A 27,863-nucleotide genomic window follows, 5' to 3' on the forward strand; every position below is an offset into this window, starting at 1 on the left:
CCCTTGTATGAGAGTTTAATTTGCTAATTAGACTGATGATACCTGCCTTCATCATGAGTTATAGGTAATTGGATGTTACAATGAACTACTAAGAGAGAAAGGACCCCTCAAAGTGCAGTCAACCAGATCATTATCTGAGGCAGAGCAAGCTAATTATCACCATAAATTTCAAACTAGAAGAACTGATCTAAACATCTAATGGACACTATTGAAGGGTCAAACCCCTTATGCTTAGTGAATTCACACTAAACAATCTTTTTAGTAAATTAAAATGGGCTTTGATATAGGAAAAATACGCAGTATCAGAAAATGTGTACAGAAAAATAAAAAACATGTAGAGACAGTCCTCACTGAGTTCTAGAGAATTTCTTATAAACCAAAGAATACAAAAGTCTAAATCCAAAGTTGGGACAACCATTCTCAGGTGACTTAACCCTTTGACTCTCACTTTGGAAGATCTGGGAAGTTAGAATATTCTAGAACAACTCCCTGTAATGGAGCTATAGGAAATTACTCATTTCTCCTCCTCTCTCCCAAGAGAGGCCCCTTTAGTCCTTGGGTGTCAGGGAGGAAAAACGTAAATGTATCTTGAAATGCTGAGGTGGTACTCATAGTGTGACATTTGACATATGAATAGTGAAGGGAAAAACATATTTTAGTGGGCCTAACAAATATTGATGATCTGTGTTTAGTCCCCAGTGACTGTTGAGATGCTATTTCCATGAGACAATATCTTTTGTGGTCCAAAAAACCGATTTACAATTAAACATATAGAATGCCACTTGTTTATAAATTGATGATATGGAAAGATTTCAATGCCCAAATAAAGTACAGTAATGAGATTATACAATTTTCTAAAATATTTATTATTGTGGGTAATCCTGACAGCATGTGGCCCTTTCAAGATGCTGACACATAACGGCGTCCTTGTATTGGTCACTCATCGCTTAGTCATTGCCTTTGATTGTGCAGTGGTGTCATTTTTGTCTTTTTTAGTCCCCTGGCAAGAGAGTAAAGCTACAGTCTTACACACAGGCAGTGTGTTGTATAGCCGATAGAATCTTTCTTTGCAGTTTGCACACAGTGGAGAAGGGAGGCCATCATGTTGGGGAGCACTGAGCAGAGGGGCAGGAGCAAAGAGGCACACAGTAGAACTTGCCTCCTGGTTGAGATAGCACAATACTGCTTATATACTCATATTTGTTAGTCTGTGGCTTGCCAAAGCTTCTTCCTTTAATTTGCAAGAGATACAAGATGATGAATTATCAAAATCTCACCAGGCAAAAGAAAATTCTAAATTTTTTGTCATTTGGGCTCAGCATTCAAAGGCATTTCTTCAGATAAAAATGCTGTTTTTATTCATACATACAAGTGACTTACTAGTCTTCGATTATTGGCTTAATACATAAATGTTTGTTGAATGAACACTGACCAGTCTCACTCAAGCCTAATTCAAAGCTTGACTGTCCACCACATTCTAGAAGGGAAAAACAATCCCCTAAATCCTTTATGTTTTATAGGTGAGGCTATTCAGGCTTCAAGAGTCTGCATGACCTACTCATATGTATCACCATTGTAGACCTCCCTCCCAGGCCTACTCTGATTCCAACCCTGGAAAAAGAGTTTGCTTTTCATAGTCTGATCTTCATATCCTTGTTACTTACATGAAGAACAAAATAGAGGGGAACATATTTTGAGCTAAAACACTCTCGTGGAAAATCCCATCTGTATTTGTTTGTTTGTTTTTGTTTTTGTTTTTTCGGAGACACAGTCTCACTCTATTGCCCAGGCTGGAGTGCAGCGGTGCGATCTCAGCTCACTGCAACCTCCACCTCCCGGGTTCAATCAATTCTCCTGCCTCAGTCTCCCAAGTATCTGGGATTACAGGCACCTGCCACCACGCCCAGCTAATTTTTGTATTTTTAGTAAAGACTGGGTTTCACCATGTCGGTCAGGCTGGTCTTGAACTCCCGAAATCAGGTGTTCCACCCACCTCTGCCTCCCAAAGTGCTGAGATTACAGGCATGAGCCACCATGCCCGGCCCCATCTGTATTCTTGTACAGTGAAAATTAGAAAGCCAAATATTGTTTTCATTGACCCATTTGTGAAACATAGGACAGTCAATAAAAAGGGAAATTAAGATTTTATAAAACTACACTAGTTAATAAGAAATGAGAATGAACCTCTGTGCACAGAGAAACTTCAATACAGAGTAATTCTGACATCTGTTACATTGGATAGCAGGAAGGAATCACAAATCCTACATGAATCCCTACTGCTACAGATCATGTGAAGAGACTTAATAATATTGCCTTTGATTGAAGACATGAAGAGAACGTTTGAAAAGTGAAAAATACAGAGCATACAGCATACTAAGATTCCACTTCAATGAATACTAGACTATACCTGTCAGAGATTCCAATAAAACCCTCATAATGTCTTAGATAGGGCAGAATGAAAGCAGGGGATATAAAATATATAAGTACATAACCCCAGAAAGGCAGCAAATGCTCTTATTTGACATAATAAGAACTGAGAGCTTGATGCATTTTGTCACAGACAGTAGGAAATATTTTATTCTGTGAATAAATTATCCAATTTGATTTTGTTTCCACTATTTGTTTTTAATTAGGCAGGAAACATTTCCAAATTTAAATAGCTAAGAAATATTTCCGAATCTTTAATAGGTAAGTTCCAAACGACTGTATAGTATTTCATCTGCAGCCAGTCACCTTTCCACTTCAAATCAGAAGCCAGATGCTAAACTTGCTTGCTAGTTTGCTATTAACTTGTGGGGGAAAAAATCTGTTTGGTTCTTGTTGATATGACAGATATTTATCTTTCCTGTTGTTTTACATATATTATTTTCAATACACAAAATACTAGGCAAAGCCTTGCTGTAGAGAGCTCTTTTGTTGGAAAGAGCCCATTTCCAGGATTTTCATCTGACTTTACCCAGCAGGACCAGAGGGCAGAAGCCCATCTTTGGAGTGTTGGCTAGGATTACACGCTGCGGCTGTCAGCCAGCAGTAACTGCATAACAGACCTCTGGCATGTCAGTGACTTTTGTGTTCAAAAAAGGGCAATATTTGCAGTTTACAAAGCTTTCTGGAAAGTGTAAAATCTAAAAATCTTACTAGTATCTCCCATCTAGATGAGGAAACGAGAATGTTACCCCAGGATTCATCAGTCACATACTCTCTATGCACAAACAACCGTGAATAATTCAGCTGCGACTAATGTTTTGTGTTTTTTCTATGCATTCTCTGCTTCCTACCTAGAACACCTGAAGGATAAATTGGAAGAATACATGGCCCGATTTTCCAAAGTGAGGATTGTTCGCACCAAGAAAAGAGAAGGACTCATCCGGACCCGTCTCCTGGGGGCATCTATGGCCAGAGGAGAAGTCCTGACGTTCCTGGACTCCCACTGCGAGGTCAATGTGAACTGGCTGCCTCCACTCCTCAGTGAGTACAGGTTGCTAAGCACCATCCTGGGATGCCTCAGGGGAAGTGAGCAGTTTGCTTCTATTTAGTTTGCAATCAACAAACACTAGAGGTCCCTTCTACAAGTTTTCCAGGGGAAGCCTTGAATTTTATATTTACCACTGCTGAAAACAGTTTACTAGGTAACTGTTTTAGGCAGTATTCTAGGTAATGCCATAAAATTGGCATTTTAAATAATATCAACTTCAATCTAACTTACAGTTTAAAAAAGGTTTCATTTATCTTAGATATCCTCCTTTAGTGTAGTCAAATTCACCGGGTGAACACTAAAAGAAAAACGTGTCCCAAAACTCTTTTATAATCCTGTAGCTACAGCAAGATTAAAATACACACACACACACACACACACACACACACACACACACACATTGAACAAGTATTACAGGATTGTTAAGAAAAGAGGAAGGAAAATTATTCATCCCCAGAATACAGTTAAAGTAGAAGCACCTTGACGTTTTCTAGGATTTAAAATGCTGTTTCTTTTCTGTTATTCTCTCCACTTCTGGCACCATCCTATAGCCCTAGATATACAGTTCTTTGTATTTACATAGATTCCTTCTAACACAGTGCAGCTGTCCAGGTGCTATGTCTTAAATGCTCACAATATGGCTAAGCTGAGGGAAAGAAGATTATGTCATAACACACTTGAACTGTTAGAAACACGAAAGAACTGAAAGTAATTTAAGCTAGAAAACATACATGTGGTTCAGTTCAAGCTTTATTACTTTTGTTTTAAAATGAAGTAAAATATAAAGTCCAGTTGTAGATAAGAAATAAATTGTCAGCTTGAAAAAAAAAAAAAAAACCCTCCTTCTAAAAAGTTCTTGGTTCACACGGTGTGTTCTCCTTTCCCACTTTGCTAAATCAACTTTTATTGTAAAAATATCCCTGGCCTTGGAACTAAAGTCACTAGCAACTGCCTTCACAGTAGCTGTCTCAGAAAGAACAATTTGCTGTTGACTACTGTGTAGGTTTTCAGCAAGAACCAGCAAAGCTCCCTTAGTAAAAGATGTGGAGGGGGAAATCAATTGAAACTGTGTAGGATTTAAAACAGGAAATAACCAGCACCCAACACCCTCCACCGCATTGCCAAGCCACATACGCCTGCACAGGTAACTGCCCAGTTATCCTAATCAACTGAATGTTTTGGTGCCCCTGCAGTCAGAGACTCCTCTGAGCCTTTAATTAAAAGTACCTTGTCCAAGGACACAGCAATTTAGAGCTTCATCAGCAACAGTGAGATTCCCTCAAACAGAATTTGACCTATATGGTGTTGAATACTCAAGGAAGTCAGCAAAAGGCCTAATTTATTTATGAACCAAAGCAAATCCCTAAATGCCAATTATTGAGTCTCTGATTGTTCACTATGAATCTAACTAAAAAGAAGAAGATAGAAAAAAAAAGAGTAAGAGAAACCCACAACCCACATTTTCTCATTAAAGTATTTCATTTCCTGTAGTCCTGATGGATAAGAAATGATTCAAGCTCAGGATCACTATCTTTCTTATTTTCCTCTATCAGTGTCTTGACACATCATCCAAAGTGAAAAAACAGGCAGAGCCTTCTTGGGATTATACCTGAATTTCAATTTCCCATTAAGTCTGTTTGTTTTATCCCTGGAAATTGAAATGTAGGCACAAGCCTTGGATGAAAAATTAGTCATGCTGCTTTCAACCTAAGCTAGGCAGCTGGATAAGAGTGAAAAGGAAATTTGAAGGAAAAGTTGACAGTTACTTTAACAGACACATTCTCTTTGGGTCACATTGGGACTCCTTGATGGTCAAGGAACTTGTAAATCAACCTGATTCTGAATTTGATTGAAGAAAGTCACTGAAACCTTAATACTAAAATACCTGCAGGGATGAGAGAAAAAATATTCTGGACCCAGCAACAATGGTCTCCTCTGTCAAAGACATCTCTGGGGAAATACCATTCAGTAAAATATTACTGAATAGAAATACCATTCAGTAAAACCCATTATAAGGCTTGCCCTGGTAAAAAACAAATGCTTAGCCATCCCTTGGTGCAGATTAACTGGAAATGGTGCTGGGGGGGTCTCTTCATCTGCTAATTAAACTAAAGTAAGACAAAGCCCACTTCTAGCTCTCTGTGGCTTACCAGGGCCATGCTCTAAAATCGCAACCCTTTCCACACTCCAGTATCCTGCATTCCCCTTCCCCTGTTTTATTTTTTCCAATCTCATTTATCACCTTTGAAACACTATATAATTTAGTTATTTATTATGCTTATTAATTGTCTTTGCTTCATTCCTGAAGACAGAAATTTTTGTGATGTTATTCATCATGGTATCCCCAGAACCTAGAAAAAGTGACTAGCACATAGTTTCTAATCAATAAATAATTGTTGAAATATGAAAAGAATGACTGGATGGATAAATGGATGGATGGATGGATGGATGGATGGATGAACAGACAGACGGAAGGATGGATGGATGGATGGATGGAAAGGCATATAAACCTAGAGGGGAAAGTTTTCACAAAATTCTGTGGTTTCCATCCCCTGCTTCATCAGTATCATTGAAATAAAGCCACTTATTATTATAACCAGTAAAACCTTATACTTTTTATCCCATGCTTAAGAGAAACTTCTGAAGCAAACGAACAGTTTCCTTACTGCAGGAACTTTATCCCCAACACAAATTACATTTACTCCACAATCTCTGGGGAAACAAAATATGTTATGGAAATAACCAAACTTTGTAATTGTGCTAAATGATATCTGTTGTTTATTTGTTTGTTGTCACATCTAAAGGTCTTCCGAATAACAAGAAGTTCTGCCCATTAGACAGCATTGGTCTCTTACAATAAATATTAACTAAATTCACATTCTTGGAAAGAAAGATACCTCACAGATAGCTATTCTAGCTAAACCAAAGGATGAAAATGCCAGTGCCCTTTGCCAGCTGTTAATGTCATCACAATAACCTTAGCCACACAGGAAAGGAAGGTGCTGGAACTGAAAAAAAAAAAAAATCACCTCTCTGCTACCATGAGAAGCACAATGGAACACTCGAAAGGTCCGGTTTAAAATTGGATTGTTAAGCAGAGGTTGCATCTTGGTTATTGCTCCCAAAAGCTGCATAACCCTTAACAAGTTATTTAATTTCCCTAATCTTACCTTTCTCGTACATAAATTGGGGATGACAATAATAGTTACCCTACAGGGTTGCTAAGAGTATTAGGAATAGCATGAGAATAAATCACTTTGTAGTTGCTCAAGAATTTAAGAGTAGCAGAAGTAATCGCAGTAGTATAATATCACCTAATACTTTTTCGAATATGATGAGGGAAGAAAATGTATAGCTTTGATCAACAGAGTTTAGCTTCAAGAACAGTGGAAAATAGGACTTGGAAAAATCTCTGGCAAACCTGAGAGCAAAGAATTCTATGTATGATCTGTCAGCATTTATAGGGGAGCAGCCACCATGATTGTTATGAAATTAGATGCTACAAAAACCATGAAGTTAAATATTTACTTATTGGAACCTCCAGAAAGCAGGCCAGTATTTTCTCAGCAGGCTCCAGCAGTATGCTTGAAAGAACGCAAGTACTGTTTATACTCTGCACATGTTCGATGCACAATAAAATGACAGATTGGGGACAGGTCAGGGCAAAAATGTGACAGAGGTAGAGCTAAATGGACTTCTGCAAGTCTCTCTGGGACGTAACTTTCTTAAAGGAAAATACAACAACTCTAATTGGACCTAATCGCTGTCCCATCACGTTAAGTCCAGAATTCAGAGATTCCTGAAAAGTGCTCTAAGGAGGACAGGGAGCCACGGCTGCAAGCATTATGCATTAGTGGAGGACTATAGGCTTCTCTTTGCTGAAAAATGATAGGTGACCTAAGCAGGCATGTCATTTCCTATTTTGTGCTTTCATTTTTCAGACCAAATTGCACTAAACCACAAAACCATTGTGTGTCCCATGATCGATGTCATTGACCACAATCACTTCGGGTATGAGGCACAAGCTGGGGATGCCATGCGAGGAGCCTTCGACTGGGAAATGTACTACAAAAGAATCCCCATCCCTCCAGAGCTCCAGAGGGCAGATCCCAGCGACCCTTTTGAGTGAGTAGCAGCCAAGGGAGGGGCCAAGGGGGTGAGGGCAGGTAACTCATTGCAGTGTTAAATCTGGGCTCAAGAAGACAATTATCTCTAACCAAATGGAATAAAACAGGTGGCAACAATATGCAAAACATCACAGAAAGGTCAGACCTACACCCTGTAGAAAATTACAAGCTGTATCGAATTCATGGAACACCCCTTCTTAAACTTTGCTAAGCATGAAACTGTACAGATGAAAGAACCAGGAAAATGCATAAACAGAAAATACATAGAGAAGGAAGGCATGTTCCCTTCTTAGATGCTTTCTTATTTTCAGTTGTCTCTGTTCTTTTGACTTTTCCCTAAAGGATTACTGAAAACAACTATTTTGTTTTTCTTTGATTAGAAATTGATATAAAATGTGAACCAGTGTTTAAGCCTACTTTCTATACCCTGTTGAAATTGTCTACCTATAACAGAAGCGTGCTCCTAAGCAGGTGTTCCCACAACTGAAACATGGGGAATTCAATCAAAGTCATATACCCAGAATCATTTATCTTTGATAATCCTGCCCCTAATTTAAGTACATACTGTACAGAGAAGAATGTACAGCAATGATCTAATGATTAATTTCTACCAAACGACATCCTGTTTTTTCAGTGTGGACATAAGAAGTATGCATTTAAAGAAAAAGAAAAAATATGTATAGTTTAGTTTGACAGACTATCAAGACCATTCATAGTGAATGGTAAACTTTTTCCAACAGTTAGCCCAGAGATTACCCAAGGTATACTATATATCTATTCCTTATACTGCACCCTTTGATATCGTTAAAATTGTTATTTTAAAACTATTATATATGTTTTTCTTAGTACAAGAAAAATGTCTGTGATCAAGGCTTTGCACACTCTGAGTCCATTTAAAATGCATTAAAAATATTGTCTTTTCATCAATAATATGGGCCATAAAAGTTTGCAGTAAAGAAGCTACTGAGTATGAAAACCACTTCCTTGACACTAACAGTTTAAATTACAATCAACATTTCATAATGATCAAGAAAATATTTCCTACACTTCCAGTCTTTAGAAAAATGAACTCCTGGGGAAGCAAAGGGAATTTCAGAAGACGTTAGCCTGATACCACGCGAGAGAAGTCGTTTCTTTTGTAAAATGAAGCGCTCTCATTAAATATCCAGAGCTTCTGGAGTTCAGCCTCTTTTGACTCGACACTTACTGGAGAGTTTTTGAAAAGAAATAATAAAGGACCTTTGTTACTTCCTCAAATGCTTTGGCCGAAATTTCATGAGTATTCAAAACTACTAGAAAAGCTTTTTAGTAATCTAAGCAAAAGTGTTTCTAATAAGCATTTGAAGTGGGCTTAGCTGAGAGATGCTCTTCAGACTTCTCTGAAGGCAACCATCTGAAAATCTTGACAGAGGGGCTTAAGGTGGGACGAGTGACAAGGTTGTGAGGTGATGCATATGTTAATTAGCTTGATTTAGCCATTCGACAATATGTACGTATTTCAAAACATCATGTTGTATATCATAAATATATACAACTTTTATATGTCAGTTTAAAATATAGATGAGAAAGGAAAATAAATTTGAAACGTTTTAAATGTAAAAAATTTTTAAAACATGCGTGTGGAGAGGAGTACAAAATGGCCTTAACCGTGGTAGAACTGTTATTAGGTGCTGGCCCACAGCAGAAGAGCCACAGTTCGGCCGCTATGATGTGAAAGTACACATTTTAAGGGCTAGAACTCACCCAGGCTGGCTTTCCAAATACCGTGATAGTGACTGGTTATAATGACCTTTACTTTATTTGCACTGTGATAGCAGAGTAGGGGTCCTGCTTCCTGAAACAGTAGGATCAAAATGCTGTCAGAGGAATCTGCAGTGGAGACAGTTATAAAAGTATTCTCAGTGCCTGCACTGACAGTCAACATTTTTGTCAGGCTGACTCTGACTATGGCTATTACAATATCAAGCACCTTGCTTAACCACAGAGCTGGCAGAATTGGTAACTTTCAGAACTAGGTTACCTCTTGTTTCTGTCCCCTACGTAGGTGGTTGTTGAACTGTCAAAAATTGCATTCATCTATTGCACATTACTATCTTTCTGCCTTAAGTCTTATTGATTCCTAGGAATGTGGACACTTTAGCCTCTTGTAATAAATGTAACTTGCAGGAGGTGTCCACTTTGATCTTATAAACCGTGTTTGCCTTCCTGATAATAAAAGAATGGTTACCCAAGCAGCTATGAGCAGTGTATCGGCAATTTCATTATCACGGCAGTCACCTGAATGTGCTCATAAACAGACAAGCTTTAGGCTAAAACTTGCTTCTCTAGCTGTAAAGCTTTAAGGTACACAGAACGAAGGCAGTCTATCTATACATCTTTCTTATAGTCTTCCACATTTCAAGAGGCTGCCGCCAAAGTGTATGGTTTTCTGTGGGAAGACAGGGAGAGGAGGCTGAAAGGCTAGGAAGAAGGGAAACAAAGAAGAATGTGCAAACGTATCTCAAACCCCAGTATTTTTCATACAATAAGGATGCAAAAATTATCTTTCTGTAGCAAGTTTATCAAATGTCTTAAGTGACAAGATTTGAATTATCTAATTTATTCTGCCATTACTTGAATTTTCAGTGACTATTATAGCAGTGATTATAGCAGTGTTTTCCAACCTGAAAATTCTATGAAATTAGTGGGGCATTAACAGTATTTAATTATTAATTAATTGGATTGAATTCAATTGAAAATTTTAGAGTGTTATACTAGTGGGTAGGTATAAGTGTCATTTCTCAAATATTCAATTTCAGTTATAAGGCATATATGAACCTGATGTGCTATAAACTGTATTTCCTCACATAGACCACACAGTCAAAGTGGTCATCATGTACCAACTTTCTAAACTAGGAATCAAGACCTTCAACAATCTGACTAGAAAAGAAAAGGAAAACTCATGGATAACTTTGAGCATTAAGAAAATATTTACTGATATTTACAAAGGGATCCTGTTTTTCAACAAATTGCTACTAGAACATAAGAGAAAAAGCAACGTTCATGATTCAAATTATTATATGGTGGTCATAATTCCTATTGGATTGGATACATTTAAGAAATATTTTGGCTGGGCATGGTGGCCCACGCCTGTATTCCCAGCACTTTGGGAGGCTGAGGTGGGTGGATCATTTGAGGTCAGGAGTTCAAGACCAGCCTGTTCAATACAGTGAAACCCCGCCTTTACTAAAAATACAACAATTAGCCGGGCATGGTGGTGGGCGCCTGTAGTCCCAAGCTACCTAGGAGGCTGAGGCAGGAGAATCGCTTGAACCCGGGAGGGAGAGGTTGCAGTGAGCAGAGATTGCACCACTGTACTTCAGCCTGAGAAACAGCCAGACTCCGTCTCCAAAAAAAAAAAAAAAAAAGAAAGGAAGAAATATTTTGGGGCCAGGAACAGTCACTCACACCTGTAATCCCAGCACTTTGGGAGACCAAGGCAGGCAGATTGCTTGAGCCCAGGAGTTTGAGACGAGCCTGGGCAACATAGCAAAACTCTGTCTCTACGAAAAAAATATATACATATATAGTGGGGCACGGTGGTGCACGCCTGTAGTCCCAGCTACTTGGGAAGCTGAGGTGGGAGGATCACCTAAGCCTAAGAAGTTGAGGTTTCAGTGAGCCATGATCACACCACTGCATTCAACCTGGGTGAGACCCTATTGCAAAAAAAAAAAAAAAAGTTGAATTAAAATAAACAAGAAATATTTTGGGTTATTTATTAAGGAAGAAACCAGAATGTTCCCTCTTTCTGGTGGCTTTTATCATGATGTAATGCTTTGAGGAAATTCTTGTTATTCATGGCTTTTAGAAGGTTTTCTCATTACTGGTCCATCTTGAATTCAGGGCACTTAGCAATGAAAGACTTTTCTGTGTGACAAAACATAATATGCTCCTTCAGCCATGACGACAAGGAGAAAGATGTTCATTTGCTTTCTAAAAGTTTAGAGTGGGCCCTAAGAAATTATCTTATCCAAATTCCCTTCAATGTGAGCAACCACTAAACAATGTCCAAGACAGGCATCCAACCTCTGCAGTAACTCATCTTTAAAGTAAATTTCCTACCTCAAAAGATAGTCGTTTCTGTTAGACTTATTGACAGAAATGTTTTCCCTTGTATGAAGAAAATTCTGCCTTCCTGATCCCAAATTGTCCTACTTGAGATACAAGGAATATCTAATTGGTCTTTAATGACAGAGCTATTATAAATATTTGAGAATAGTTGCCATGCCTATACTGCCCAAGAGGGAAAACAACAAAACATTTTTTCTTCTCCAGGCTACATATTTTCAGTTCTATCACCATGTTTTCCAGGTCTACTAGAATCTTGTAAAAGTTCACACTCGTTGATGTAATGGTTCAATACATGTAAATTCACTTCACTGCTGCCAACGTTTCTCCAACTTGTCTCCAAGGGCAGCCTGAAATAGTCCATCCAGTATATCAGGTACCCAGGCCCTAATACATGACTCTGTCAACTATAAAAATCAAGATAATTTCTAGAGAATTTATGCAGGTTCCTAGCTATCATGCTTCCTTTTGCTAAATACAAATAATCAATCCAGCAGTTTATTCAATTTTGCAAGTTGATTATATTTTTCAGAATCCACCTCTATTCTGTCTTTGTGATTGTGGAGAAATTATCTTTGCACTGCCAGTCTTCCTCAGATAGAGCTTCACAATTCCTTAAAGACTTCTAGAACTAAGAGTTTTAATCACCATCAATGGAATTCTTGCCTAGACTTATTAGTGAGAACTGACATTCTCTATTTTCCATCTATTTATACCATCCATTTCCAAAATGCTTAAAATAAATACATATATAAAGCAGTGGGGAAATTCACAGGCTACAGTCATCCTTTTTTTTGGAGACAAAGTCTCACTCTGTCACCCAGGTTGGAGTGCAGTGGCACAATCTCGGCTCACTGCAACCTCTGCCTCCTGGGTTCAAGTGATTCTCTTGCCTCGGCCTCCTGAGTAGCTGAGATTACAGGAGCACGCCACCATGCCTGGCTAATTTTTGGATTTTTAGTAAAGACAGGGTTTTGCCATGTTGGTCAGGCTGGTCTTGAACTCCTGACCTCATGATCTGCCCGCCTTAGCCTCCCAAAATGTTGGGATTACAAGCATGAGCCACCGCACTTGACCACAATCATCCATTTTATTCTCTCAGAAACCACTGTGTTCCACAGACATATCAGTTTGAATTCAGTAATTCCTCATCCAGGGCCAATATCTAGCCTACAAATGTCCCTAGGCATGGATAGCAATAGCCATGACCCATTGCCAAGGACCTCAAGGTAGGCACTTCAGACATGAAAGATCCTCTGACATGGGCCAAAGGTGAGATCCTTGTGAGCTGGTTCTGCAGTCCAGAAGTGTGAGGCATAGCCCATGCTAAAATGGGGAAAATTCTACCTCTTTGCTACAGAGAGTTGTAACACTGTCACATGAAAGTGGAATGCTTTCTATAGATTTACTGATAGTACCTTCCTTTGTTCTTCCAAGAGACACAGTGCAGAACTTGCAGACTCTCTTTCTTGTATAAGAATGTGAGAAAGTACTGATAACAACACCGTGTGAAAGTCAGTGGTTCTTAGGTAACAAATATAACTTTCTGCTAAATTTAGGCTTAGAATAAAATCAGAAAAAAGTACAAATAATCATAAATTCATCAAGCTAGAAAAAACCATAGAGACAATTCAACTTATTTTTACAAAAAAGAAACCTAAGCTATACAGTCTAAATGACTTATCCAGTGTCACCACTAGCTAACTTAACAGCTACTACTAGAATCTGAGGTTGCTGACTCATCATTCCATGCTATTCTTTCTTTCACACATGATGAAGGGGAAATTAACAGTTGTTAAATGTCTACTGCTATGGGTCAGGCACTTTGCTAGGAAATTTACATATCTTCTAACCCATTTAATCCTTATTTCAAGCCTATGAAATATGTAATTTTTACAAATGAGATGATTCAGGCTCATAGAGGTTAAGCAGTTTTCCTAAGTTTACACAGCAAATAGGAGTAAGAAAGCAGAGCTAAGAATTCCCACGATTCCATGGAGATTTTCACCTCCCATTCTACTTAGAGAAGACACATCCTCTAGTGGTTAAGGAATAATCATACTCAAATAGGGAAAAAACCTTCAGAGAGTACAATTACTTCTTCCCTAAAACACGACAATGCAGCTGGTAAGTGAATATCGCAAAGCCAAAACATCACTGACCTTTATCAGTCCTTACAGCAAGTCTTATTTCAAAACATGTTCAGGACACTGGGTCAAACAAAATCACTCCAGGTCTGCCTCAGACAGATAGACTTGTGCCTGCACAAGGGTGCCCAGTGGAGAGTGTGAGTAAAGCTAAGATCAAGCCTCTGTTCATAAAGCCGTGGACCCAGGCTTGGGTTGACTACTGTGGAGGAAGAGGGGCTCCTTCTCCTTGGTGGGCATAGAAGCTTCACTTTATTAACACAAAGGAGATAACAACAGATTGAGGATCAACTTACTTGATGCCTAGAATAAACTATTAGCTTTTATCAGAACCTTATTGATGGCACTAATTGACCTTCAAAATTTTAGCATCCCACTTGGGTAAATTTCATTGAGGGTTAGGGGTACCTTAACCTATTCAAAATTTGAAAGTAAAGATAATCTATTTTACACAAAACTCTTTCCACATAAGTTTTGACCCAATATTAGTAATTCTACATTTAATCAAAATCAGTAAAGCATGAAATTGATTTCCCACGGAAAAAGGGACTGGTCAAACTGTGAATTTAATGTAGAATATAAGCTTAGAAGGATAACTTTGGGGGTTTTCTCCACTTTCACCTCTAAGTTTAATTAGATACTGTTCATTCTCCCTTTTATTCTCTCCCACCCCTATTAGGACACCTCCAGAGCCTGGAATATCCATTTGGTAGAGTGGGAGAACTTTGTTCATTCCCTGCTTCTCAAGTCAAGTCAATATTCTCACAAATTTTGCATGATCTCCATGCAATTGCTACAAATCTTCCTCCTTTTCTCCTCAAAAAATCAAATTGATGCATAAAAATACCAAAAGATGTGCTCCTTGACCTCAGCCTCCAACCACATAATTCTCTATGATTGAGGTTTCAAAACTGAAGTTTCAAACATTTGAGGGATTAGATTAGAATCTATGTTCATCGGTTTAGTCTAAAGACAAGTTCCAGGAGAGTTAACTAGGTCTTCAGCTCTCCACAACCACAGCCACAGATCTTGCCGGAACTTCTCATTATTCCAGAAGCCCCTCAATTAAACTGGCCAAAGAATCTATTTCATGAAACCTATGTAGTATGTAACATGAAAACTAACATCTGTTTAGCACTTCACCGTATGTAAAGCCCTCACTATATTATCTAATTAACTCTATGTAATAATCCCTTCAAATGGGTTAAAGTAGATACTGTGGCTTTCTAATTTTGCAAATAGAGTGAGAACCAAAGAAATGAAGGGACTATCATGATAAATAAGAGACAAAATCAGGACTCAAATCAATGCCTTCATTCATTCATTCAGATTTCAAATCTTAGCTTTAATCAGTGGTCTCATAGGACTCAAGTTAATGCCTTCTTTCATTCATTCAGACTTTGAATCCTAGGGTTAATCAATAATTTTCTTTTACTCTCCTTGTAAGAGAAACTTAGGCATCCACTAAGTGAAGTAGTTTTGTCAATTAATGTTTCATAGTGAGTTCATAATAAGAGCAGGAAAGGAAACAGATTGCCTTGTTCCCCATACTGTGTTCTTATCATTAGACCAAACTAGAGCTGATAGGTTGAAAATGTCAGCTTTCAGTTACTAATGAAGGGAAATGTCAACAATGCCAGCTTCTGGTCTGTTTATAACAAGATCTAATTCAATATTTAACAACTGCAAAAGGACAAAATGTTTAGGGAAAAGACTGTCAAACTTTTAAATGGTGTCCTAATCTACAGAAGGTGAGAATAAAGGAGCAGAAATGGCTCAAGTGTTTAAAAAACTAATCAAAATATTGAATAAAATCAATCTCCTTTGAAAGCCCAGAATAAACACTCACTGAAGATTTTTTAAATGTAAAGTAAAATAGTATAACATGGGCAGAGATGTTCCAAAGCAAAGTTGTAAATTACCCATCTCTCCTTTTGAAGCCCCCTCCCCCATTGCTTGGCTCTGGAGGCCCCTGGCTGCCCTGAGTCCCCAGTCTCCAGGGAAATCACATCTGACAAAGAAATTCTCCGTAAGGGGTGGCAACAATCTCTTTTCCTTTGTCAGGGTCAGAAATGACTGTTTCTTTCTTCCCTCTCCCTATGGGTGTGATCTTTACCTCAACAGGATGTTCCCTGTGACTTTCTCCTTCATTTAACAGTGAAAATGACATTAACAAAATTAATCCTTAAATTAGCAATCCCTGTAATTATTCTACTGTACCTCCCTGCTTTTCTTCAGTTTGTCTTGTTCTCTTGAGATCTCTGGGTTCCTGGGATAGCTTTGGCTTTGAGATCTCATCTTTCTGGTTCCTGACCATGTATCCAGCTTCTTGAACCACTTTTTTTTTTCACTGCGACTTCTGTAAGGGCCATTCAATCATAGGTAGCCTGGTAGGTTATGTGCACTATTTTAAAAGACGGTGAGACCTGTTCATCCATCCTGAAAGAGGTGTTCACTCTTGCATACCAGCCACTCAGGACCATGGTCTCTCTGGAACTCCAGAATGCACTGCTCTTCTCTACCCAAACCTTACGGTGACTTTTGTTCTAACTATCCTCTGTGTTTCTTTGGTAACATCGCCTCTTGAACTTCGGACTTCTGATCTCATTCTTGGTCTTGCTTCACTGCTGCCAGGATAGACAGCTCCTCCGTAGTCAGGCTAGGGCTTGAATTCTTCATGCCAACCACCCCTAGACCTCCAGTACCACCCAATAGTTAAAGATAAAACTGCACCACCTAAGACATAGCGATGGCTGCCTATGTGTTGAACTGTGAAGTTCATGAATGGATTGATGACTGTTTTTGGTAGGAGTTTTTTTGGTCCATTTACCTGTTATATCAACTATTATCCACTTTGTTCTGCTTCCCCAACTGGTGTCCTGAGTCTGTCTGTCTGTCTAATGTGTGAGGGTAATTTGCTGTGTCCCTTCCCTACCCTTAAGATGTGACTTGACTTCATCTCATTTATTCCTTAGCTGGGCATTTTCATGGGTTCTGTCCTCTAGGATATAATGCCCCACTCTCTTCTTTCTGGCTCCCCATTCTTCTTTAACTGAAATCTTGCTCCCTTTAGCTAAGGGATAAACTTCCATGCACCTGTGAAAATAACTGTCACAGCCCCCTTCCCAGCACCTGAAGTTCAGCAGTATTGACTCTGCCCCAATAACATGATACCAGAGCATGGCAGAATTAAACAGAATGTTCTGCCATTCACCTACTCTTCCTCCTCCCTCCCTGCAGACAGGGATATAGGCCCGAGGCCTATATATTAGCTTCATTTCACTTCATTTTCTCACCCGAAGCTTCATTGCTAAAATATCACCTTCAGCTCTGCTCTCTTCTTTGCTTTCCTTCTCAATTCAACAACTCTTCTTTTTTCCTAATCATTTCAACATCAGTATTAGAATGTAAACTCCATAAGGGCAGGGAGCTCTGTTTTCTTCCATTTAGTCAGTGCTGTGTCACTAGCATCTAGTCTCTGTGCATAAAAGACACTCAACAATATTTATTGAATGGATGAAATAAATATTAAGATTGGAAGAAGTGGTCAGATAAGGTTGTGTATATTTGAAAAAGGGATGACAGTTTTTCAGAAAAGGATGCTAGCTGCAGAGAATGTTGTGGCAGGACTGAGCACAATTATCTGTAGGGTGTGACCCACAGAGCAGCCTAAATAGAGCATAAATTCTGATAGGGGAGTGGTAGAAAGTAAAGAAGAAAAGGAAGAAATGAAGAAGACAACAGAAGGCATTTATCCAGTATGTAGAAAGAACAAAGATGATAAATAAATCTTTTAGAAAAAATAGAAGGCATTCCTGAAGTCCTTTACACCATGAATGAAAATTAAAATCATTTTTAAAACTACAACCTAGGAGATAACATCTTTAACAAGGGGGCCAGGTGATGATATTGATCTTCAGTTCTGTCCTTTTCTAACAAATAACAAGATGCTATGAGCATCTTGTGCTGTCTAGATTCTAGACTCCACCTAGAGCCCAAGCTGTTGGGGGCAATGGGCTTCAAGAGAGTTCACCAAAAATCCATGCTTGAGAGCAGGGCTGGGAAGGGCCAGTGGGTTTGATGGCGAGTATAATCTTAGAACTCATATGTGTAGACTATGCCCTTAGAATGGGAGGGCATAACAAGCCTGAACAATATGTATAGATCTAAAGTCTAGCGAAGAAAACTAAGCCTTACATGTGGTGTGCCGTTGAAGCCTGCCGTATTTATATTTAAAGAAATGATGAAAACTGGAATCTGTGTCCAGGGGTCAGCGAGGAGTCTCTAGTCCTGAATTACTCTTTACTCTGCCACAGAGAAAGAACAGAGTTGGCCACAAGGGCTTTCAGTCAGAACCTGACTTCCATGGTATAGTGTGTGTGTGTGTGTGTGTGTGTGTGTGTGCACATATATGTTGTAATAATAAATTGGGATCAGGTTATTTATATATATTTATATTATTTATATGTGTATGTGAGTATATATATTATTTATGGTGTATATCAATGTGTCTGTGTATGTGTAAATTTTGCTTGTAAATTGCTTCAAATGTAAGTTGCTTTTTTAAACAAAGTGGATACATACAAATAATAGGAGTGAAAAAGAAACAAAATCTGGCTTTGAGTCTATGCTGCTGTCTTCTCAGTGGGGCTGACTTTGTTCAGGATCACTCGTGGAGGTAGGTGAGATTGGCTTCAGGTGAGAAGGCTTCAGAAATGAGAGAATTCCCTATCTCAATCCTCTAACAAAGTCAGAGCAAAACTTTTTAAAAATGAAACAGTACCGCACATACTCCCCTGATGTAAATAGAGTTGAGTGACACTAGAAAAGTAACAGACTTTCATGAGCTTATATGTGACAGAAGTCATTAGTCTTTACTGTTTGCTGCTTGGATTATTTATTTGGATCTAAGCTCAGTATCTGAAGTGAGGCTACATCCACAGAGGCACTGGTTTTGACAAGATCATCACTCCCGCCTTCAACAAAATAATCAAGAAATGACTATGATGCTAAATCGGTGGGACAATTCTTTTTTCTTTTTTTTTTTTTTTGGTTATCTTTTCTTTCTTTCTTTCTTTCTTTCTTTCTTTCTTTCTTTCTTTCTTTCTTTCTTTCTTTTTTGGTCTAATACTTCTTGGTATAGATCCACCTGGAAATACATTTAAGAGAAAGAAATGTCTGTTTTTGTGTCCTGGAGTGCCAATGAAAATGAGACAAAATGGAGTCTTGCGGGAGGGAGGGAGATTATATGGCATAATTCAGTGGAAAGGCTGAGGCCAGGCCGCCAGTGGAAAGGCTCGTGCTGGTTGGCCACTCCAGGTTGCAGCTTCTGATTCAAAAGTGACCTCGAGGGCACTTTCCTACTCCAGCCTTCTTCACTGATGGAGCTCGATGGTAACACAAAGATGTTTGCCGTTTCTGTGTCTTCCTCCAGCATGTTAGCGTGTTTTTCTATCAGTGGGAACTAGGTTGGAAGCCCCAGACTCTGCCCAGATCCTGCTTCTGGGATTGAGGTGAGCCAGGGCAGGAGAGCAGGAGCTTAGGATCTCCCAGCCTGCACTGGATTGGTGGGAAAACTCATCCAAGGCCTTCCAGAAGTGGTACACAAAGGGAGAAATTGAGCAAAGTGGTGGATAAGGTAAAAGTACACATGAGAGAAAGAATGATTACATCACAAGCCACAAAAAAAAGAAAGCAGGTTTGAATACCATGTAAGAGGAGGGAAACTGTAGGGGAAAGCTGTGCATAGCTGAGAGAACTGGGATTTGCTCATACAGAAGCTAGTGTGGGATCAGGCCATATTTCCCTCCTCCCCACATTTATCCCCCAGCCATTCCACCAATTTAAAGTTAATGAAGAATACAGCCTAGCTAAATGTTTTTTCCTTTGCTTAACACTGCTCCAAGAATTTACATTTTAACTTTTTGTAGTAATAGAAACCATCTCATAGATGATAATTGTAGCATATGGAGCAGGCTTGAAACATACAGTTACAACTCAAGTGGGCATGAATGTAACTTTTTTTCATCTCCATAAATGAGCCTTGCAAAGCCCTGGAGTCCTGCTTCCACCGTGAGCAGCAGGCTGGCTCCCAACACATTTGGGCCCAGGACAAGAGTGCAAATGAAGGCTCAGGTGGCATATGGCTAAGTATTTGGAAGTTTATAAACTGAGCTAGCAAACTACTGGGTTCTGCTCTGTCCTCCTTTCTTGATCAATATACCTTCAAAACAACCCAGAGAGTAGGGATGCATGGAGAATTGCTCCTTAGCGTCCGTTCAGCTGTTGCAGCACCTGCGAACAGGCAGGACTGCAGCCCACAGCCCACACCGTCCCTTCCTAATTGTTCTGTGCCTCCACAGCCCATGGGCACACACGATGCAGGTGGACAAGGAAGCCCACACATCTAATTCCTTCTACAAAAATAGCCATCCTTTGCCCAACCCCCAGCCCTAAGGATATAAATTCCAAACCACGGGAAAGCAGCCCATGGAAAAAGAATCAAATAATAATGGAATGACTCAGGCATTTGAAGCAGGCTCAGAATCCTTTGTGCAGGGAATAATGCAGTCTGGAAAACCCAGTTCACAAAAGGTGTGCAGCCTGTGGGGATTGGGGGAACGGGACATCCCTTTAGCCTCCAGACTACCCATCCCGTAGGGAGAGGAACATCCAAAGAAGACCAGAGCACGGCCCTCTTTCCTGAATCTCAGGTCACTGGACAGCAGTGAGCCCCTGATCTCACCAATTAAATGTGTATTTCTTCTGATCCAGAACTTGGTCTCTTATGGGTAAATTCTCAGTAAATTCCCAATTCAAACTCAGTCAATTCAAAAGTCTAAGTCCATGCCAGGATTGTTTTCCTTTCCAAACTGCTCTGCTCACCTTTCCTCCATTCTCCTCCACTCTCAGGATGGCATCTTGATCATGGGCCAAGTCACAGTGGGGGGCAGGTGTCATCTGATGCTTTATCTTTCTCAGCTAGCCTCAGCTAGTTTCAGATTGGATGCAGTAGACCTTTCAAAAGAGGCTTTGTCCTCACTCGATAGAGTGCCCACAGATGTCATGTCTCCATCTGCTCTCTTGCATGTTAGGGTCACTCTCCCACTGACTCAGCTCTACCTAAGTTCTAAGATCTGGCTAAGGACTAGTCCAAGAGGCCCGGTTGCAGGCTTTTACTGAGCCCTAGCTTTGGTTTGTTCAGCCGCAAATCTCAGAGATGAGTCCCTTCACCCTGCTTCATAGTGCAGGTTCTCTAGCTTTCAACTCGCATCTGGTCCCTTCCCTCCAACAGGCAGGAATTCCACCCTTTGCGGGTTACAGAGAACCAAGAGGCCCTATCTCAGACTCTGTCTGCCTAACCACACCATGCCACTCATTCTATTATAATGAGCTTCCTCATGTTGGCATAGAGCATGTTACTTAGAGGTATCTGCAAACCATGAATTCTAGGGAGGAAGTGGGGACAATCCCTCTATGTTCTGGAATCCTAAAGCTGATCTGGAGTCTTTGTCTCCCTACCACACTCCACCCACCACAATCCATTAGAACTGGGCCAAAACCTCCCAACTTTGATTTGTTGGAACCAACACCTCATGTTCCCGCTTTCAACAAATCATTGCTCTTGCAAATGAAAGCTCTGTTTCTTCGATACTATGTTATTTTGAAAGCCAAGCTGAGCAGTGACTTTCCTATTCTTGGTGGTGCACTGCCTTCCTCTAAAGCAAAAGAAACCTGAGCTTCCATGGGTGGAAAGCCAAATGCAACAAGAAAAATAAAGAAGAAAAATTTTATCAATAATACTTTCTTTCAAAAATACTATCTCACTATACAAGTTTTTTTCACTGCATTCTTTAAGTGGTAGAGCAAGGAATAAAAAATAAGTAGCCTTCTGCTTGCACTTTAGACATTGAAGGAAGAAAGGAAAGGCAATTCTGCTTAGGAGGAAAATACAGAGGACCAGGCATGGTGGCTCACGCCTGTAATCCCAGCACTGTGGGAGGCCAAGCCAGGCTGATCACCTGAGGTCAGGAGTTCGAGACCAGCCTGGCCAACATGGTGAAACCCCATCTCTACTAAAAATACAAAAATTCACCAGGCATAGTGGCAGGCACCTGTAATCCCAGCTACTTGAGAGGCTGAGGTGGGCAAATTGCTTGAACCTGGGAAGCAGAGGTTGCAGTCAGCCAAGATTGCATCATTGCACTCTAGCCTGGGTGACAGAGCAAGACTCCATCTCAAAAAAAAAAAAAAAAAAAAAAGAAACAAACAAAAAAAACATTGAAGTGCTCTAACCCTGACTAAATCCTCCTTATTTTGTCAATTGCTTTCCCTGCACCCCACGTCCCACAGGGAGGGAAACCTGCCTGTCATCCTATGCCTCCCCTCACTCAGGGGCCACAGTCAGCCCTGCTGTCAGGGAAGGACCATTTCCATCAAGGTATTCCACACCACATACCCAGACACAGGATCCTATGAGCCTACCAGTCTTTTCTTCAAATGTATGATCTGATCACCATCATGTGTTAAAAAAAGAGAAAAAACAGAATAAACCAACAGAACCTAGAAGAAACAAAGATACTTATTTTAAATAATCAAATTATCCTCATCCACAATCTAGAACAGTTTCTGTGTAGAAAGGGAACAAGTACAATTCTCATGTATTTAAAATATGATAACTAAAAGAAAAGATTCAATGGATGAACCAAATAATAGAAGGAACCAGGCTGAAGTCCACGCTGGCAATCTGGAGGAGAAAGTCAAGGAAATCCCTCATGCTATAAAGCAAAAAAGATGGAACCAAAATCTGGGCTATTTTCCTAGGGCTTCCATAACAAAGTACCACAAACTGAGAGGCTTGAAGTAAGTGAAACTTGTCTCACAGTCCTGGAGGGCAAGAAGTCCTAAGTCAAGGTGTCGGCAGAGCTATGCATGCTCCCTCTGAAACACAGGGGAAGGATCTGTTCCAAGCCTCTCTTAGCTTCTCCAAGCTGCATGCATTCCTTGGCTTGTGGAAGCATCGCTCTGGTGTACTCCTGTGCCTTCACATCCTCTCCCCTCTGTATGTGTATGAGATGCAACCTGAGAAAGAAGAGTTACAACACAGGGCAAAGGCATGCAAGACATTCGCCATCCACCTACATGCACTCTTAGGAGCGCAAAACACAGACAGGAGAGGAAGAGAGCCAGGGTTCAGATCCACAAGGATGTTAGCAGAGAGTGTGTCTGCCTGTTCCTGGCTGGGACTTCACACAGTGACTCCTCATAGTAGCTACTATTTGTTGGATGAAGGAATGAGTTTGGAGTCAGTATTGGTAGGGATACTCTGGGCTATATCTTTCTTTCTACCCATCCTTTGGCACCTCATTGCTTCAGGTTCTGGAATATGATATCCATGTTTGAGCAGCACAATGAAAGAAGAAGGTAAAATATTTACTAGAAAGTAAATGGGGATGCAGGGCATGGGATCTGTAGTAGGAAGATTCCTCTTGCCTCTAGAAGGAGAAAATACACCGAAGAACTTCAAATGCGTATTTAGACACAAGTGAATTGGAATAACCTAAATTGCAAGTATTTATTTACCATAATTGAACATTTTGCAACTCACTGTCTTTTCTGAAAACAAAATGCGGTAGACATAGCCTTTAAGTAATAGATTTCTAACTTCCTGATGTACTTCTAACCTTTGCTTCTTGGTATCTAAAAGTTTAACTAGGCACATCCTGCAAACTACTTCTTGGCTCCTGAGACATAAAATTCATCTTGGTCTGATGAATACTTTCTTCCAGTTTTATTTGAGAAATTCCCTAGAAGATATGGATAATTTTAAAAGTCTGAGAAATGAAATCATAGGAAATCTAATTCCACAAAGAATGCTGAGTCTAAAAAATAAATTATAATTCTGGAAGATTGAAATAACTCTTTGAAAGACAATATCCCCATAAGTATACATATATCTAGAATGTGTATTCAAATAAATTCCACCGAAAGCCTATTTTTCTCATCTGAGGTCACACCATAGCCCAAATAATTTTATCTTAGCTAACATAATATAGTGAATTTAAAGTAGCAACTAAAAATTCATTAAGATGAATGCACATAGTAAAATAGATAAAGAGAATTTTTCCTAAAGACTTCCTTTTGTTTTATACTTTTGACATGGCAGAGATAAAGGAATTCTTATATATAATCAGGGCCAAAATTTACAGTTTGAAAAAATATATGCGAATGGCTGATAGTAAAAAGATGACCAATAGAGCAAACCTTTAGAAAGATTCTATTTTTAAATTCAGAATTATTGTAGAAATCTAGGCCAGAATGGGACTGCTATTGCTTGTGATGCTGAAGTGAGCCTAAAATATTAAAAACGGCAGTTTACTCAAACTTTTGTTTGTGTTATACTGCCACCTTCTGGTAAAAAAGTGAATTGTTTTTAAAAGAAAACGGACAAAAGGTCAAAATCTTTGTTTTTGCAAAGGAGGCTTTAACTCCTAAATTAAAGGTAATGTACACAGGGAATCAAGAGGAATAACATCCAGACCGGATGCCCAATGTGTCCCTAGTTGAGAGGTATGAAATAAACCCTAACTGTAAGGTCATCAAGCAGCCACACCGTGACATTATTTATAGGTGAGTAGATTGATTGAGAAAATCTTTTTGGTCTCTCCTCTAACTGAGCTCCCATGAAGGGAGTGCACTGTCGCTCTCCATTGTGTAAGATGTGGGGACCAGAGAAAGAGATCTCAGAGATTCTCAAGGGTAGGTTAAAAAGGTATGTGGAGATAAATGTCTGGGGCCTAAAGTAGATATGAACAGAAAACAAGATTCACAATCAGGCGGGAGCAGTAGCGCACGCCTGTAATCCCAACACTTTGGGAGGCTGAGGCAGGTAGATCACTTGAGGTCATGAGCCCGAGACCAGCCTGACCAACATGGTGAAACCCTGTCTCTACGAAAATACAAAAATTAACAGGGCGTGGTGGCACATGCTTGTAATCTCAGCTACTCAGGAGGCTGAGGCAAGAGAAAAGCCTGAACCCAGGAGGCGGGTTCCAGCAGTGAGCTGAGATCGCACCACTGCACTCCAGCCTGGGTGACAGAATGAGACTCCCTCTCGGAAAAAAAAAAAAAAAGATTCAGAGTCAAAAGACACGGGCTTATGTATTTACCATGCAAATATATGGGTGCTGGCTGTTCAGTCTTGGAAGCTGCAGCTAATGCAGAGTGGCCTAGAACCCAAGCACAGTAATAGACGAGGAATGCCTTGTCTCTGCTCTCTGAGTGGAGATGCAGACGAGGTGTAAACACCCGCAACACACCGGGATTCACCGAGTGTACCGCAGATGCTGTGCAAACTGCTCCGAATTGATCTGCCCAAAGGGACTAGGTCAGAAAAAAATTGGAGAGGGGCGTCAAGAAAAGCCTCAGCAAGGTGAGATTTGGACTACACCTTGAAAGATCTGCACAAATAAAGAAAGGTGGTGGAGACGGGGAAAGAAAGATGACTTCCAGGGTAAGGAAACCGTGAAAGCACCAAGGGGAAAAAGCACAGGTTTGGCAACTGACAGGAACCGGAACTGGATGTGGGGTCTGGCTGGGTCTGAAGGGCCTTGCTATGACCTAAGTGTTTGTATCCCTGCAAAATTCATATGTCAAAGCCTAAAGCCCCAACATGATGGGATTTGGCGTCAGAGCCTCTAGCAAGTGATGAAGTCATGAAGGTAGAGCTCTCAGGAATAGGATTAGTGCCCTTATTGAGGGAATAAAGAGACCAGAGTTCACCTTCTCTCTCCACCATGTGAAGACACAACAAGACGTCTGCAGTCTGCAACCCCAAATGAGGGCTGTCCCCAGAACCAGACCGTGCGGGCACCCTGATCTCCGTCATCCAGCCTCCAGAACTGTCAGAAATTAATGTCTGTTGTGTGTAAGCCACCAGCTCTATGGCACTTTGCCAGAGCAGCCTGAACCAAGAGAAGCCTTGAGCCTCATATTTTCCTCTGAGTCGGGAGCCATCACAGCTTTCGGCAAGGATAAAGCCCTAAGTGGACACTAGATTTGTCATCTTGAGGAAATTGCTTTACTTCTGTGGACCTTGGGCTTCCCGGTAAAACACAATGAAGTTGCAGAACCAAGATTCACCTCTTGATCTGTCTGACTCCACTCTGTGCCACAGCAAAAATGCTAACATCTGCCTATCTCAGATGTTGTGTGGGGATGGTGGGAAGTTAATTACTTACTCCCAGATCATCAACAAAGCTGAACTAGGATTTCAGACAGAGATAGAAAGTACGCGGTTCCACCAACTGGCATTCAATGTGTAGTAGCATGCTAAAATATTTTAAATTAGACCATCCTAATGCTTTTGGAGACTCTAAAGGTCTTTCTCATTTAACACCTCTTATTATCTCTACCAGGAAGAAACCCGAATTTAATGATCTGTGTCTGTGATAAAGTTTAAATTATCATCACTCTTCTTCTAAGCTGCAAAGATGTGTGACTAGGCAGGCTCAAAAATTTCTCTCCAAAGAGTTTCCCTTTGAAGAGCAGAATGACCTTGGGCCAGGCCCCGGGAGACTGGCTTCCTCCATAGTGTGTAATTCACCCCAGGAGCAGACAGCCTGAGGAGCAAGGGGGTCAGTGGGCTCACACAGCCCAGTGCCAGAAAGGCCAGAGCCTCACACCTGGAACAACTGGGCCGCGGTCTTGAATATCACCTGGACCCACCTCTGTCTCTCGTCTCTCTCTCCTATCTGGGTGGCTTCATCCTCCCAGGCCTTGGGTTTTCACTAGACAGGACAAAATTGTGGCCACAGGTGGTGCTTGTCTCACCATCTAACAGCTCTGCCGTCAGAAAGAAGGGGCGGTGATCCCCACCAGCTCCAGCTAGAAAAACGTGAAGGGAAGACCTATCTTGTGCAGGCCTATGTCACAGCCACTTCCACCCCCATGGCTCTGGCCAGGCGGGAAGAACTGTGATTGGCAGCCCCACAGAACCATATGGTGAGAGTGTGTGTGTGTTATGTGTGTGCGCGTGGGGGGCGGGGGTAGGGAGTGTTACACACTAGAACATGGGCGTTCTTCCGGGATGACCCAATAATAAACATCCATTGCACCTGGCCGCAAGACCAGACCATAAGCTAAGTATATTGCATCCAGCTTATACAAGTTCTTCGGTAAGCCAAATTTATAAAGTGCCCACTATTTTCTTTTCTCAGTAATTCTGGAAACCTTATGTTGATAGTTTGTAGAAAAACTGCAATTTAAGGGAGAAATGATAACCATTTATCATTCTGAAGATACTGCTGTGAGTGGATGCCAAAGAGCCCTTAAGTTGAAGAAAAACTGGGGAAGGCATCTTTTCTTATCATTCCAACAGTGCTCTAGACAGGGTGAAATAAGGCAACTGGAATAGGTGAAATCTGCCTACTTCACCCCTCCATAGCTCCAAGAAGCTGCATCTCCTGGCTTTCCTCCTCTGCTCTCTGCCTTTCCAAAACCTTCATTCCCTTACACTTGAGCTCCATAAGAATTAGGAACAAGGGCTGATTTGACCAAATACCCATCATTTATAGTTAGTGTGACTTTAGGTTATCATTCTCTCCTGAAGTAAGCAGCTAACCCCAACTCTAATGCCCCATTCTGCAATAAGAGAATATTATTAAAAACAGCATTTCTTGATATCTTGGAATTACAGTGAAAGTCTCAAAACTGAAGTCAGTGGATGGCAAAAACTTCTTTCTACAGAGAGATGCTAAATACTCAAGATAGAAGGGAGTAGTCAACTTCCCCAACCCCTCATTTACAAGAAAAGACTCCCCTTTGGGAGGCCAAGATGGGTGGATCAACTGAGGTCAGGAGTTCGAGACCAGCCTGGCCAACATGGTAAAACCCCATCTCTACTAAAAATACAACAAAAATAGCTGAGCGTGGTGGCGCATGCCTGTAATCCCAGTTACTCAGGAGGCTGAGACGGGAGAAATGCTTGAACCCAGGAGACGGAGG

The 27,863-nt window shown here is 40.4% G+C and overlaps 1 protein-coding gene across 4 annotated transcripts in view; it reads left to right on the forward strand.

The window, feature by feature from the left end:
* The window catches only part of GALNTL6 (polypeptide N-acetylgalactosaminyltransferase like 6), a 1,233,774-nt gene that overhangs the window by 988,442 nt on the left and 217,469 nt on the right, over nucleotides 1–27,863 (forward strand). For all 4 annotated transcript variants that reach the window (XM_001155128.8, XM_009448577.5, XM_016952513.4 and 1 more), the window contains 2 exons: nucleotides 3,283–3,468; nucleotides 7,417–7,600. In XM_001155128.8, coding sequence (XP_001155128.1) covers nucleotides 3,283–3,468; nucleotides 7,417–7,600 — 370 coding nt within the window. The remainder of the gene's footprint in view (nucleotides 1–3,282; nucleotides 3,469–7,416; nucleotides 7,601–27,863) is intronic.

This window comes from Pan troglodytes, chromosome 3 (assembly GCF_028858775.2).
Source record: "Pan troglodytes isolate AG18354 chromosome 3, NHGRI_mPanTro3-v2.0_pri, whole genome shotgun sequence".
Lineage (NCBI taxonomy): Eukaryota > Metazoa > Chordata > Mammalia > Primates > Hominidae > Pan > Pan troglodytes.